The sequence below is a fragment of the Corvus brachyrhynchos genome, unplaced genomic scaffold, assembly GCF_000691975.1.
Source record: "Corvus brachyrhynchos isolate BGI_N302 unplaced genomic scaffold, ASM69197v1 scaffold48, whole genome shotgun sequence".
Taxonomy (NCBI): Eukaryota; Metazoa; Chordata; class Aves; order Passeriformes; family Corvidae; genus Corvus; species Corvus brachyrhynchos.
Window position 1 is genome coordinate 3,181,143 of NW_008240027.1, and position 15,077 is coordinate 3,196,219.

A 15,077-nucleotide genomic window follows, 5' to 3' on the forward strand; every position below is an offset into this window, starting at 1 on the left:
AAATATCTCACTCAAAAGTACAGATGGAGGTATCGCATCGCTCTGAGCCAGGGAGAGACACGAAGCCTTCCCAAGCCATGGCACAGTGCACAGCAATAAACTCCAACGCTGCTCTCCACCCCTCTCCACAGTTCTGTTTGCACCTGACAGATGCTGCCACATCCACAGCCTGTGGCCTCCTCGTCCCTCACATGTCACAAAGGAGGACACACAGCCAGCAGAGGAGCTGGGAGCAGCATCAGATCTCCAGATATGGTGTAGAACCTGGGCTTCACCTTCTGTAGAGACCCTGGGATCTGGTCCCAGTCACAGACAGGAATCCAGACTGTCTGCTCTGGGCAGTGCTAGTGATGTGTCAGAGGGGTTTTTCAGCTCTGCATGGACACAGCCATTATCAGAGTCGTGTCCCAGTAGTCAGTTGGATCCTGCCTTGCTGGAAATAAAACACCACTGCTTTGACTGTAGCTTCACAGAGGGTAAGCCATCAAATAAAAATACTGAGGAAATAGCTGAAACAAACACTTGACATCCATCATGAGGGACAAGATCTGTCTTGACCCACTAAAACATTATTTGTTCTTTTTCCCAGGGGCCAAAACACTGCTCTTCTGCATGAGATATGTGTGTCATTGGATATGTGTGTATCCCTAAATTTAATTTGTCCAATTGCACTAGGACAAGCAGCTAATTCCGAAATTCATTTTGTTCCCATAATCAACCCCTCTGCCAAATGGCATTTGGGTGGAATTGTGGAGATTGTGATTTTTATTTAAAGTGATTTATTGAAATCATTAGCAATGTTCCCTAAGTGGAATCCATGGCAATCCTTTTAATCTTCCCCCCATCACAGTAAATGCAAACATTTTTTTTAATAACAGAGAGTTTGAAATATAAGGTTATTAAAATCCACACTTGTATATTTCTCCATGCTCTCTCCCTCTGTAATGGGTTGGAAACCATAATTGTGGAAATAAAGGCTCCCTTTCAGACCGGAGATGCAGAGACTGTATAATGAACAGTTAAGCATCTATTTAGTCACTTTGAATTGATAAGGGTGTTAATGAAACTGAAAGGAGCCAACGTTATTTCCGCTGCAGGGAAATACAAATGGTGGGGGGGTATTTTTTTGGTATTGCCCTAAGCCCCTTTACTGGAGTTAATGTCTGCAGCAGAGCTCAGAGCTTCCCCAAGTGCTTTTCCAGCCTCTTCCCAGATGTACTCAATGGAGGCCTAGGAAACTGAGGGGGTTTGCCCTATGTCCCACTAGAGCAAGGTCTGGGCTGTTGTCACCAGCTGTCCCCAGGCACACAGAGAGCTGCCCCTGTTGCCCTCAGCTCTGATTAATCCTCCCAGGTACACCTTTGCAAACCATTTGCCCCAAATCACTCAGCTCCATCCCCTCCTGTGAATGAAGGGGCACAGCATGGTGGGAGCCTGCCTGGGACACTCGCAGCTGGAGCCAGGCACAGGGATGGGTCAGCCTGGACCAGATTCTCTCCTGTTCCCTCTGGTTGATGCACTGGTGCCATGGCAACTGCTAACACCAAACAGCTGTGGTGAAAGTACAGCTTCAGAGTAGCTTCAGTCCCCAATGACCAGTGGGCATCTCCTGGGGTTGTCCTTTCCTCCTAAGAACCCCAGCAAAAAGATGTGCCTCTGAGCAGGGCAAAGCCAGACTGGACTGTGCCACCCCTGCACAGAGCCCAAAACTCACTTCACATTGAAAAGTTCTTATAAAAAAATAACCTTGCCATATTTTCCATCTTGGAAGGATGAAATCTGGTGTGGGAGAATGTGACAGAGGAGCCATTTGCCCTTAGCTCCTAACTCCTGCTCTGGCCCTCCAAGTAATCTGCAGCTTCATGCTCTGGAGGCAGAGCAGCAGCTCCATCTCTGGGCGTCAAGATGCTGGGGGCAGGGGGACATCAGGACCTATCCCACTGCAGGATATGTATCCATGCAGTTGCCCAGATATCCTTCTGTAACCACTCACAGCTCCGTCACTGGTGAGAAGAAATTTTAAGATGCTGTTAAATGGTCCTGGGCACCAGAATTGGCTGTGACATGGTCCATGCACATTCTAGGGAGGACAGAAAAGCTTTTTCCTCCACATTTTCTTTGCTTCTGGGCTGCACAATCTGTCCATCACCAACCCAAACCCTGTTGATATTATTGTATGGGAGAGATGTTACCATTTTATTCTATACTCTTCCAACCCCCAGGCAGCTGGCAGGATTGCTGCTGGCTGGTAACAACACACATACACACACACACACACACACACATACACAAAGTTAATCTTTTGCTATTATTTCTCAGAAGCTCCATTTGGCTGCTTTCAGGCGTAATGTGGTGATTTCCTTGCCCTCGTGGCAGCTGTTTCTTACATGGGGGAGCAGCACCAAAAAAAAACCCAAAAAAACAAGAAGGTGAAAAATGGAGCTGTGACTTATTTTCACTATTTTCACCTCCAAATATAGAAAGACAATTCCTCTCTGAGATTTCCTCTTCCTCCTCTTTAAATATGTCCCACTGCCTTCGAGCCAAGCCAACACCCCAGTGATGCCAGAGATCCCATCACCAAGGCAGATGAGATGTATTTGTAGGGAACATGAACCAGTTTAAGACCATTATCAAGGTGACCAAGGACAGGCTGGTTCTTACCAGCTGGCACAGACACCTTACGAGGGAGGGGAGATGCTGAGGGAGCTCAGCCTCAAACCCTCCGTGCTTTCTGCAAACCAGGCACCCCTCCGATGCCAAAACTTTGCTGGGTGGAGGCTGCCGGGGAGGCAGCGGGGCTGTGGGGAGCATCACTCTTCCGGGATGCTGGCGGTGGGATGGATGATGTCCTCCCCGCTCCCGGCAGCGCCCGCGATGCGATCCCTCCCTGCCGGCGGCAGCGCTCCCAGACAAAGGCTGAGCTCAGCACCCGCGGGCGGCTGGACTTGGGGTACCCACGCGCACCCACGCGAGCGCTCCGGCTGCTCCCCACCTTCCCCGGGAACATCCAGCAGACGGATCAAAGCTCATCTTTTGTCATCGAGAGGATTAACTCCGCGGGGAGCAGCGGCGGAGGCTGAGCCGACGCTCCCGCCACGCATCGCCTGCTTCGCAGCACGCTCAGGAGTTGTGGAGCCAACCTCCCGGCAGCTAATCCCCCTCGCTGCTGGAGCCGGGGAGGCTGGGAAGAGCCAGCAGGGCTGCAGGGTGAAGGGACGGGAGGGAAGAGGACGGGAAGGAGTGTCCGCACACACACACACGCGTGCACCACCGGCACCCCGCACACGGCATCGGGCAGCGGCACCGGATCGGCGGCTGCTTGCGGGGAGCTCCGCAGGGAGCCCAGCCCTGAATAAAACAAGCTGGAGCATCAGGCGAGAGGATCTGTTCGCTTGGAGAAGTCTTTAAGGTAAAACCCGAGACCGGCCGCTTTGGGGCTGGGCTGGGGGCCGGGTGCTGGGCTCTCTGCCGGCGTGCTCGGTGTCTCTGACTTGGTTCTGTTTTTAAAGGAATCGATCGGGAGATGCCGGTAAAAGAAGTTGCTGAAAGCCAAGCAGGAATCGCCAGGAGCTGCGCGCCGCCGGCCCCGTCACACACCGGGAGCAGCTGAACTTTGTGGGGTCTGAACATTTTTCTCCTCCGCGAACGCTCTGGGCAGCGCTGACAGGAGAGTCAGGACGGCACCGCACACCTTGTGCCTGACCGAGCCTGGGGCAGAGCCACGGGGGGATTTCTCTCTCCCCAAGGACCATCGCCTCTGAAAAAAAAAAAAAGCTGGAGAAGGGCAATTTATCTTTCTTTTCCAGATGACTGAAAATATCTACAGGATCCTGTCTCTCCAGTTTTCATCAGTGAGTAGCATAAGGGAGAGGCGGCTGAGGAACAAAAATGATATCGGTCAAAATCATTCCAGCACCTACTTTTTCCTAAGGAACTTCATGCCCATAGGGGTTTTCTGCAGGCATTTCCAGGAGTGAGACCGAGGTACCACAGATGCATCCCTACCAGATCATGTAAGAATTTGCAAATGAGAAACCTACCCCATCCAGACCTTCTCTGCCTGCTTTGCAGTACATGGTTTGGTGTAAGCACAGCAATTCTCACCTCTTTCTGTCCTTTTTAAGTCTCTTGAGCTTGGAGACCTCTTTCCTCATTGCAATTATGATTATTTGCAACATCAGTGCCATCAAAGATTGGAGCACTTTCCTTTCCCAAATCCTCCCCAGCGTCAACAAGACTCTGAACTTGGTGCAGCAAGTGGAAGCCACCACCAGCTCGGTGGTAAGTGTCCTCCAGGACCCCGAACAGGACAACTACCTGTCCAATAGCCAGTCCATGAACTCCAGCAACTTCACAGCTGGCCTGGACCACTTGTTCCAGTACTCATACTCAGACAATGACCAGCTCTACAAGGAGTACAAACCCCCTCCTCGAGACGCCATTCCTTTGCCCAAGGCTGTCCTCTACCTTCTCATGGCAGCCCTGGTGGTGGTGGCAGTGGCGTACGCCATCGTCGGGCATCTCATCAAGGACCTCATTTACGACTTTGTAGGTGAGTGTGGGCTTCACGCGTTGTGTACTTGTGGCCAAAAAGAGCCTGGTGCCAAGCCTGGACGTGCTGGCTTGTGTCTCTGATTTGTGTGGGGTTTAGACCAAGCCTTGACCCTTTCACATTTGCAAGAGTGTTAGATTATTTAATGTGCTGGGTTCTCCAAACTGAGTTCTGTGTTGACCACCTTCCCAGAGAAAATCCTTGGGTTTAGCCGCCTTCCTAAAGGAGCAGATCTTGTGCCTGTGTGCGTGTGTATAAATGTGTGTGCATGAGTCTGTGTTGCCAAATGACTGTAAAATCCCTTGGCCAGTTTCAACTGAGCTTGGATTAGAGGTCTCCAACATTAAAAGTTTCATGGCAACAGATACCTGAGCACAGGATAACAACCCACCAGCGCACTGCAAAAGAAAAGCTGCCATATGAGCTTAACCACTTATTAGACACCAGTGAATCCACAAACTCCTAGGAAACACTGCTCAGCAGTCTGGTTCCCTTGTTGCCTTAGAAAAGCCATCACAGCCCAAAGAGGGTGCATTTTTTTGAGGTTTGGCTTCCTGGCTCTTTGGTTTCATCCTGTTGCTGATGAGTGCTGTCCCTCACCATTGGGGCCGAGAGCACAGACGCTTGGCTGGCTGCTGTAGTCAGGCAGCGGGGCAGGCAGAGGTGCTTGGCTGCTTATGGCAAGCCCTCAGTGGCAGTCTTGCTCTTTGCCCCATAATTTGTAAGGCTGGTCGTGCTGGGGAGTGCGAATGTGCCCAGTTCCCATCTGAATCCCTGGTACTTTTGGCCCCCACACCCTGACAGCCAGTTCACTGTGTCCTTTTGGGGGTTAGGGCCTTGCTTCAGGGTGCTGGCGACAGTTTTCCAGCTTGGATAGGGAGCCAGAAGGGATCCCCAGAGGGATTTAAGCTCCTGGCTCCTGCAGTTGTGCATATCCCCCAAAAGCTGTGGGGAGCAATGCCCTGCACAGGGGAGCGGGGCTGAAATCCCTTTGCACGCCCTTGCTCTGAGCCTGGCCCCCAGTCAGGGTTGAAGCCCTGCAGGCTCCATCTCTGCAGGGGGAGGGAGATCACACTCATCTGGAACAAAATCCACGTGTTCATTCATGATTCTGCTTTATCTCCCTGCTCCTGGGACACAGGAGACACACACCCACCAAAACTCTGACCAGTGCCTGCGGGTGGGCAGCACCCCTGCCTTGCTGAGGGGAGGGCAAGACAAGTCCTGTGGGCAGAGGGTCATGACTGGGCAAGGGCCGACAGATGCAGGGACACAGGGATTTAGAGAGAAGTTACCTGGGACAAGAAAGGTCAAACCTCCTGGCAGGGAGCAGTACTTGGGGTCTCACATGAGGCCGAGCCAGGAAAACAGCAGGGAGCTGCTGCTGAGCAGTCTTTCTTTGCCCCAGATGGAAGGGAATGGATATATTGTCTTAAAGTGATAAATTTAACACTTAATCAGCAGCTCGCTGGGGTTGTAACATCACCTGGCTCTGCTGCTCATCTGATTAAGTGTTGCCTTCCCCACAAAGGTAGGCAGTGGGGATAGCACCTAAAAATATACATGCTGCTGCCCCAAGATGCTCAAAGGACCAGGTCAGGCCAGGTTAGAAACTCCTCCGAGGCAGGGGCCGGTCCAGTCCCAGTGCCCCCACAGAGTAGACACCCCTGCCCCCATTGCTGGGGTCCCTAATGCAGGAGAGCACAGATGTGGGTGCTCAAAAACCACCGCTTGCATGGGTACTGCAAAGCAGGGCCAAAATACAGAGAAATGCCATGCCCCTCCAGGCAGGGATGGAGGCTGCAGCCACGGTCAGGGGGCACCTGTGCCCCTGATGTGCTGCTTCCAACTCGGCACGAATGCTCCCTGGTGACCTTTAACTTTAGCCTTTGTGTGGGGCAAACTCAGCCAGGTGTCCCTTCTCTTGCAAAGCCCTTTGCAAAGGGACTTCCATGGCCTTTCACAGCACCACGGCCATCCCAGGGGCTGGACAAGCTCAGGGACAAGGGTCTGCCCACTTCCTGCCACTTTGGAAGAAGCTTTTTCCCAGTTCAACAGCCCTTGATGAGGGCACAGCACCCTCCCTGCCCTGGGTGGAGGTAATATCTCTCCGAGTTAGGGGCAGAAATCCAGATTTGAGCTTCTTCCCCCTCCAGGCAGAGAGGAAAAGGCATTTTCCAGACTCCAGCAGCACCCCTTAGTGCCGAAGGCTGCCTCCAGCTCACCCTAGTTAGCACTCCAGGCCCATCTTCCCACAATTTACACACTTAAAATGAGCCAGTCCTCGAAGGAGAGCGGATGAGACCGTGTTTGTTAACACTGCCAAGGAACAGCCTTTAAAGAGAAGGTTTCATTTGAATGAGTTTGCATAAAATCACTTTAGGGACAGGACAGAGAGACCAAGGGACAGTAAATAAGAAGCTGCTCTATTAACTGCCTTAACACAATGCCTGAATTTATATACTCAGCAGCAGCTCCAACCTCTGCTATCAGCGTTTCTGCACTAATCATGCTCAGAAATATACAGGGAAAGATGGAAATAAGATGCCGAAGGGCTGGAGCCTGTTTCAGAGAGATTAAAGTGTGAATAGTTAATCGCTGCCTTAAACAGTCACTTGGAGGCATCAGGGATGATTATGACCCCTCAATAACAGCTTGTCGGACATGGCTTGGGGAGTCAAAGCATCACCCAGCCCCCTGCACTCACAGGAACAATGAGAAGCAGGTGCCGGGCTCAGTTTCGGATGGTGAAGGGGTCCTCAGGATGCTGCCAAGGTTTTTTCCCTGCAAAATCTAAACGGGTATTTGAGACACTGACACCTATCTTGCAGATGCTTCTTAAAAAATCAATTAGAGCTTGCCCAGGCATTCCCAGGGGGAGATGAACATCGCTGCAATGCCCAGCGGGCTGGGGAGCAGTGGAAAATGGGAGGCTGCACTGGAGAAGGAGGAAAGATGCACTGTCGGAGAGAGGGAACGCAGAGCACCTGGATATGGAAAAGAGGCCTCTGAAAGAGCCCCTCTTCAGCTCTTCCTGGAGACACCTGGCCAAGGAGAGCCCCAAACAGCTTAATTTCTCTCCAGTCCCACCCGCTTGCTCTGAGCTGACCAAGTCTCACATTTGGCTTTCCCAAAATTCATCAGATGTCTCTGCTTGGGGTCGGATGCGAGCCCCACGAGGAGGGTGGGAAGGAGGCTGCTGCGTGAGCACAGCTCAGACCCCACCACCAGTTAAGGCAAATTGGGTCGAAGCATTTGGAAAGCTGCTTAACTCGGAAGCGCTGGAGAGCTGCCAGAGCCGGCGCTGCGGCGAGGAGCTGGCTCGGCAAATGACAAGCCTGTCACCAACGTACGAGGCGCCTAATTACTGCAATCCTTGGGAATCAGCCCGCCCTCCCTCCTCCGACCCCAGCAGCTCGCTGAATATCGCTCTTATTTAAACATTTAAAAAAAAAAAAAAAAGTAGGAAAAAGGGGAAAAAATGAAAAGTTTGACTGGAAACAAAGCTGTTGCCATAGAGACTGCACGCGTGTGGTCGCTGGGAAAGGGGAAAGCATCTCGCTCCTGCACGGGAACCACACAGGAAGGGTCTGATGGTCTGCATGGGAGCAATGCCTTGCAGGGAGACCTTGGCTGGTGTCACCTGCTTCAGCCAAGGTCTCTTCTGAGCTGCTCATCTCCAGAGGAGACCTTGGAGGAAACTTCTCCCTCGGGAATGGGCCCAAGGCAGATGCCCAGCTGGGGCAAGGCAGGGCAGGTTCACTGACACTGGCGGGACTGTGCTGGTCGATGGCTTTGGGACTGCTCAAAACCCTACGCCATCCTTGGAGTGAGGTCTTTCTTTTCTTTGCCCTTTTGACCCACCAGCCATATTTTTATTTTTCAGCCTTATCTCCAACCGCCACATTTCAGGCTTCTTTAGGAAACGGTCTCCTTGAACAGTCCTTGAACAAAGAAACTGTGCATTGCTGAAAATAGTTGCTGGGTGATCCTGCAGAGACACGGGATCCACTTGTAATTGCTCCCCCAGAATCGCAGGGCTCTGAGGATAATTCAGCCCACGGCAGGGATTGCAGACAGCATCTTAGGCCCGTCAGAGAGGACTCATATATCTTCTTTTTAAGCTCTGTTTTGACGATGATTCGTTTGCCTCCCAAAAGCTGTGGGAAGAAACCACGTCAGGTTCCCTTCTGCTTTCCCATCTCGGTGCTAACCCACCTCTGACACTAATCCCCTGCCTGTTTCCCTTCTGGTGCATGGAGATGCATCAGGAGCTCCTTAGCTGCGGTGTAGGTAAGCAGTGGCTGCTGTAGGATGACTTTCACCAGGATAATTCCCACTCCCACTCACAGGCTGGAGCTGTTGCCCGGACAATCAGCCACAGTGGTCTGGCCCTGCAAAAAGGGGCCACTCCAGGACAGCTGCATTTGCAGCCAAACCTTTGGAGCTCAGAGCTGGAGGAGAGGGACAGTTTCCAGCACACACTGCTGGGCATCGGCCGAGGCGTCAGGGATACAACATCCCACAGCAGCCTTCCCATTCCTGCCGTCGTGTGGTCAAGGGATGTGTCAGGTCCTTGGGGCAATGGCTGTGTTTCTCTACTGCTCTACGAGTGCTGGTGGTCTTCCTTGAGCTGAGACCAAGCACGGCTCCTCACACTCTGGTCACCTCCACTCTGCCTCTGGAAGATATGGATAGCAAACATCCACCCCCAGGAGCATGCCTGCCTCCCACCTACCACACCTGAGCCACCACCTCTCAGAGACCCACTCTCTGGAGCAGCAATGCTGCCTGATGGATGGGACTGGGATCAAATGCAGGCTTGGTCCGGGGTTGCTCTGGTGCACAGAAGCTGTTTCTAAGAGAATATCGTAATTAATTGAATGCCTTTTCTGTGTCACCCCTTTCCCCACCAGATGCTTCATACTGGTGGCAGCTCTGCAGGGGAACAGTGTCCTTACCTGTCCATCAGCAAAGCAGAGTGCTCATGCTGTTTGGGGTGCAGGACAATTTTGACTCAGCCAGCACAGCAGATCTGACAATTTTTTGCAAAACAGGGAAGGAAGAACAAACCTCAAGATCAAATTCATTTAGAAAGAAGTGAATCTGAGGTGGAAAGGGGGATTTCTAACAAATTACTGTTGCCGGGGATAGACGTAGATTTTCCATCAGAACAAACCTGGGAGTTACCTGCTGATTTTGCTAATGAATAAGTAGAGTCTGTCCTGCAAATGAGACAGATACAATGTCCAGCTGCGACTGCTGCATCATGTCAAAGACATGAGGGATACCCTTGAACTCATGTCCATCGGGAATGCTCCAGCCAGAGCTGGCCCTGCCTTGCTGCAGAGCACCATGTGACTGCTGGGTCAGTACTTGTTTCAAAGAAAGAGGTGCTTCTGCTCCTGCTGATGGGAAAGGAGCTTTTTTAGCAGCTGCTTTCACACCCAGCTCCATTTAAAGCAAAACTAGAGCACGAGTTTGATTGTTCATCGAACATGTTGCCCCTTCCTTTGCTTGTTTCCATCTCTACAGTGACTGTGAATGTCTCACTCACCAGGCTGCATTTAAATTCCAGCCCTTTCTTCCACTTCCTTCTGCTCTTCTGCTTGGGATATCTCTTTTCCAGTGGCTGAAGTGCCCCGTGGACATCCCACCCTGCCACCAGTGAATGCGGGGGACCTGGCCACCCCACTGGGATGACCCTGAGCATAGGGCAACCCCGTGCCCCTCTGCACAGAGAAAACAGGAGGCTGCTCCCTGCTGCCTGCACCGTCAGGGATTTCTGAGCAAGGACCAGCCCTCATGCTGCTGGTACGAGAAGGGCACGCTGTGACATCTGGGCAACCCTGGTGCTTTTCTGTCCCCAAAAATACAGCATATCCCAAGGGTCCTGCTTCCAGGGGTGCTGTCAAGGACTCGGACAGAGCCAGGGATGTGCAGGGGCATTTTGAGCCACATCGCTCTGCTACTTGGGGATAATAATAATAATAACAACAGAATTGCTATTCCACAGCTCCTGATTTTGCCAGTCTGCTCTATCTCCTCTCTCCAGCTGCTTTGGATCAATTGCTCCATATCGATCTCACCCCACCTCAGCACTTCCCACCTCTCCACTGGCCCTGCAGACCCCAGCAGGCACACTGAGCCTCGGCAGCACCTGATGAGCAGGAAGAGGTGTCTCTGGGTTAGATGCTGCTCCCCCAGCCTGGCTGAGAAAGGCACTTTGTCCCTCTCTTTTATCCAAGACATTCACACACACGCTCACGTGCATGCCCTGGATTTTGCAGCATGTGTTATGAGCTCCTTCCAGTGGCTGGGTACGGGCAGGCAATGCTTTTTCTTATCTCCAAAGTGTGACTGTCCTGAGTGTGGACATGCCACTGCCCCAGGAGCACATTGTGTGATCCCTGCTCACCCCAGCTCTGCCCTCGGCTCTCCCAGGTGCATTGGGTGTCCTGGTTCAGCCTGAGTTCGCTCACCTTCTGGCTGGAGATTGTGTGAACCCATATGGGGACTTTGATGCAAAAGAGGATTTTGTTTTCCTCTCAGTGGCAATTGTGTCTAATTTTTGTGGCTCATGCATCCCCCCTGCCAGCTGTAAGGGATGGAGAGAGAAATACCTGACAAGGTGCTGAGGGTTGCAGCTCCCTTGGGCCGGTCACCGCCACTCCTTGGCTCCCAGCCCTTGGCCACCCCCATTACTGAATTACACCCCCCTGCAGGGTTCATTATCCGAGGTCTGCAGCCTGTGCTTGCGCATGACGTGAGGTTGTGCCTCCCATCCCCTGCAAAGTTCCTTCCGCATCAGAGCAAGGTTTAATCCCATTGACGCCAAAGATGTGCAGGTCTCCTCTCTCTTCTCCCTTATCTCTCCCCAGACATGCCATGGGTGACCCTGGGAGACCTTGGTTTCTCCCCCACAAACTGAGAGGAGCCAGAGGGAGAAACTGGGGAGGATCATGCATGGCTGTGACAGAGCTGGTGGTGGCTGGCAGGGGACCTGAGGGTGCTGACATTTTTATGGTTGTTTCTCCAGGGTCCTGCTGGCAGGAGATCCTCTGCCAGCTCCACGGGGCCTTGCTCCCCTCTTCCACACATGGCAACACGCTGAAGTTACAGGCCATAAATGGCCACAAATAACATGTAATTGTGTAATTACTTCACTCCTTACTTACACAGTCAAATCATAAAGGCATCGCAGTAAATACCCACTAATGACAGCCTAATTACATCTTCCTGCAGATTACTGGGTAATTAGATCCAGTAGGCTCCAGAAATAATTCCCAGGGAAGCAGTGGTTGGGATTAGCGTGTACAATCCAGCCTGCTCTTACCCAGGAATTAGACTGCAGCAGCCTCACACGAGCCACCTTCCCCAGGCACCCCAGCCAGCCACATCCCCTTTGGTGACAATGCACTGTGACACTTTTCCCATGCAAATGGCTTTTGCTGGTGCCCTTGGCGCTCTCCCAAAACACCCATCCCCTGCATTTCTGCCTTTACCACAGTGCCTCATCCAGCTCTTGCTTCTTCTTCTGCCCACAAATGTCACCACGGGTTCATCATCAGGCCACCAAATGCCACTCACGGGCATGCAGCGCTCTGTGCTTCCTGTTGCATGCAGCAATCCTCATCCACTGGCTCCTGGGATATTTGAGGACCCATCACCCCTTTTTCACAGGTTATTCCCCTTCTTCGCTGCTGCTCCCACTGGAGTTTTATGGCTGACGTCAAGGAAAGCAAGCTGAGAACTTTAATAGTATTTGTAGGAGGCAATCTTGTTACTGTCTTCGGATTCTCCTCACGGCAAGCAGCTGCGCGGGGGCTGGAGATGCCTGCAAGGTCTTGAGGGCAAGAGGCTCTGTCTGGGATGGACCAGACAGGGCCAGACCAGAAAGAAGGTAGTGGAGTGTTTGGCCTTTAGTCTAAAGCCAGTAAAGCCAAGCAAAATCAAAGCTAAAAAGGAAAAAAAGACCTAAATGAGCCTTCTGGGCTTGGCTGATTTCCTTGGGGAAGGGTTGTGATGGGGAGCCCAGTCTCTGGTGGGGGCTGTGGGTTATGCAAGTGAAAGCTAAATGTCCTGGTTGGGACTCAGGGCAGACACAGGGCTCCCCAAAACCTTTTGACTACTTCTTTCCTGAGTTTCCCAACCACTCTTGCCAGCACTGTGGTGGCTGAGGGAACTGTGGTCGTTCTTCTCCTGCCTTTCCTGTTGGACAACCAGGAAACCCTGCTAGTGCAGTGATGAAGGGGAAGAAAAGAGGAAAATCAAGGAAGAACTCTCCAGACATGTTGCCTGTGCCCAGAGTGGGGGGAGCTCTATTCTCCTCCAGCCAGCCGATGCTGGCAGTGGGGCACAAACCTCTCCACTCCCTGTCCAGTTCCCTTGGCAGGATGGACACCTACCCTGGCTCCACAGCATGAGCATCATCCTGAAAGTCATGTTCTGCTCTCTTGGGGGTGGTGTGGCCAAATGGCTTCAGGCTGCAGAGAAAATTCAAATATTGCATTGCAAAAACAACAAAACTTCTGGCTTTTTTTTAAAAGAAAAAAAAAGAAGGAGAAGCTCTAGGGCTATCAAAAAAGCCCAAAATTTGACCTACAGTGCACACACTGAGCACAGGGAGGCCCACAGGTCATTTCTGTCTCTCTGCTCACACCTGAAGAAATGTCTGGACACCACTGGTGAGCTGAGAAATGAGAACTTCAATTCCCTTCACACCTGGCATCCCACCCTGGCATTTGCTGTCATTCAGCCCCAGTTTTGCCGCAAAACTTTTTTCTGCAGCCCATGAGAAAGGCATCATCTCACTGGGATTGCATTTCAGTGTCCCTGCTCCATCAGGAAGCCTGTGTCTTCCACTGAAGAGCTGTAACTGGAATGCCCTGTGGGGACAGAAAATACCCCATGCTGCAAAGGAGAGAAATAGTATTCCTTGAGATCCAGTGGCAAATAAGCAGAGTTCCTCAGGAACAGCAAAACCAGGCTGCTCCTTTTGTCTGCCTCCTGACAGCCACCTCTGCTTTATTTTGGTAGCAGAGCTAAAGCAGAGGGATGCTGGTGCTCCACTGCCCACCACCACCAGGTCCTGGGGCTACTCTCCCCTCACCTGGGTTTCCCCAGCTTTGGTACCCTCATTGCTGGTGCATTCCCATCTTGGCTGGGAATGGCCCCTCACTGCCCAAACAGCCGAATTTTTTTAAAGATAGCTGTTTGGGAAGCAGCACCACCTGCTTTCACTGAGCTGCAGCCCCTTGTGCTGCAGGGGATGTTTCAGTCATGCTGTCATCCAGCATGTATTTTAAAGGGGGATCACTCACCCCCAGCGTTGTGGCAGTGGCTGGATCAGCTCAGAGCCAGGTCCTGGTGCTCTGGTGACCAGCAAGAAGCACAGCCCCAAAGTTGCCATGGAGGGTTTGAGGCCCTGGTACGGCTGTAATATACTCTCAAGGCAGAAAATCCATGTCCCCAACCATGTCTCCAGCCCCATTTGGATGTCACATAGTTATTTAATCGTTCACTCTGTCTGACAGCAAAAACCCACTGCAGGAAATAGATTGCTAGAGACCCCAGATGCACACTTCACTTTGGAGGCACTTCACTCTCATTTGTGGGATTAACAGGGTGATTTCACCTGCCTAAGCCGGGAGGGCTTCCAGAAACCAGCAGCCTGAAAACCAGCCCAGAGCTGGGAAGAGCAGAGATCCCAGCACCAGGGGAGTGGAGGGAGCTGAAGGGGCAGGTGTGGGCAAGGAACACTCCTGGAGGGGTAAGCACCCAAAGCTGGAGGTAGGTTGTAGCAGGAGGCAGCAAGTTTGGAGCCACCTTGAACTCTGGGAACAGCTGGCGGTAACCAGGTGCCTGTTTTGTGCTTTTCCCTCCTCCAGAATGGATCTTTGGCCCCAACCCGGATGACAACAGCAACAAGAGCGACATCAACTGCATCAGCAACAGCGTCAACGAGATGAGTGAGATGCCCGAGGTGCCACGGCACCGGGACCGCCAGCCCCAGGACGTGGTCATTGCCATCGGCGAGACTTGCCACTTGCCACAGCAGACGTGACCGGCGCCACATCTGGGCCAGGCGGGATGGAGCAGTGGGATGGAGCAGCAGGATGGAGAGGAGGGATGGAGTAGAGGGATGGAGCGGAAGGATGGAGCAGTGAAAGTACAGCAGCCACCTTGCAGGACCGGGCAGGGAGAGGAAGGGATGGGCAGAGCCGGCACCGTGGAGCAAAGCCCTTCTCCCCCTGGTTTTACCAGCCTTTAAAGACCTTTCCGGGGTGGGTGGCATCACCCCTTCTCCCAGGCTTGTCAGCCCTGTCCTGACATCTGCCCTTGGGTTTGTGACCCCCTCTTTGTTCCCTGTGAATAGCAAAAAAGAAAAAGCAAATGCAAAATACACCCACCAAACAAAGCTTGCAAGAGAAATGAGCCCGAGAGAGGCCGGGCGGTCCTTTGGCATGCAGCTGTTCAGTGGCGTGGGAATGGGGTGGTGAAAAGGGCAAAGGAGACAAGG

General features: G+C 52.4%; 1 protein-coding gene across 1 annotated transcript; it reads left to right on the plus strand.

Moving 5' to 3' along the window:
* The first annotated feature begins 2,539 nt into the window (after positions 1–2,539).
* LOC108448970 lies at positions 2,540–14,992 on the plus strand. The gene is made up of 3 exons (XM_017743479.1): positions 2,540–3,412; positions 3,513–4,555; positions 14,446–14,992. The coding sequence occupies exons 2-3, from the start codon at positions 4,078–4,080 to the stop codon at positions 14,619–14,621; spliced, it is 654 nt and encodes a 217-aa protein (XP_017598968.1). The 5' UTR covers positions 2,540–3,412; positions 3,513–4,077; the 3' UTR covers positions 14,622–14,992.
* The last annotated feature ends 85 nt before the right edge of the window (positions 14,993–15,077 follow it).

Coding starts and splice junctions, on each gene's coding strand:
- LOC108448970 (XM_017743479.1), top strand. CDS start 4,078: ATGGTTTGGTGTAAGCACAGCAATTCTCACCTCTTTCTGTCCTTTTTA. Junction 4,556..14,445: donor CCTCATTTACGACTTTGTAG/GTGAGTGTGGGC, acceptor TCCCTCCTCCAG/AATGGATCTTTGGCCCCAAC.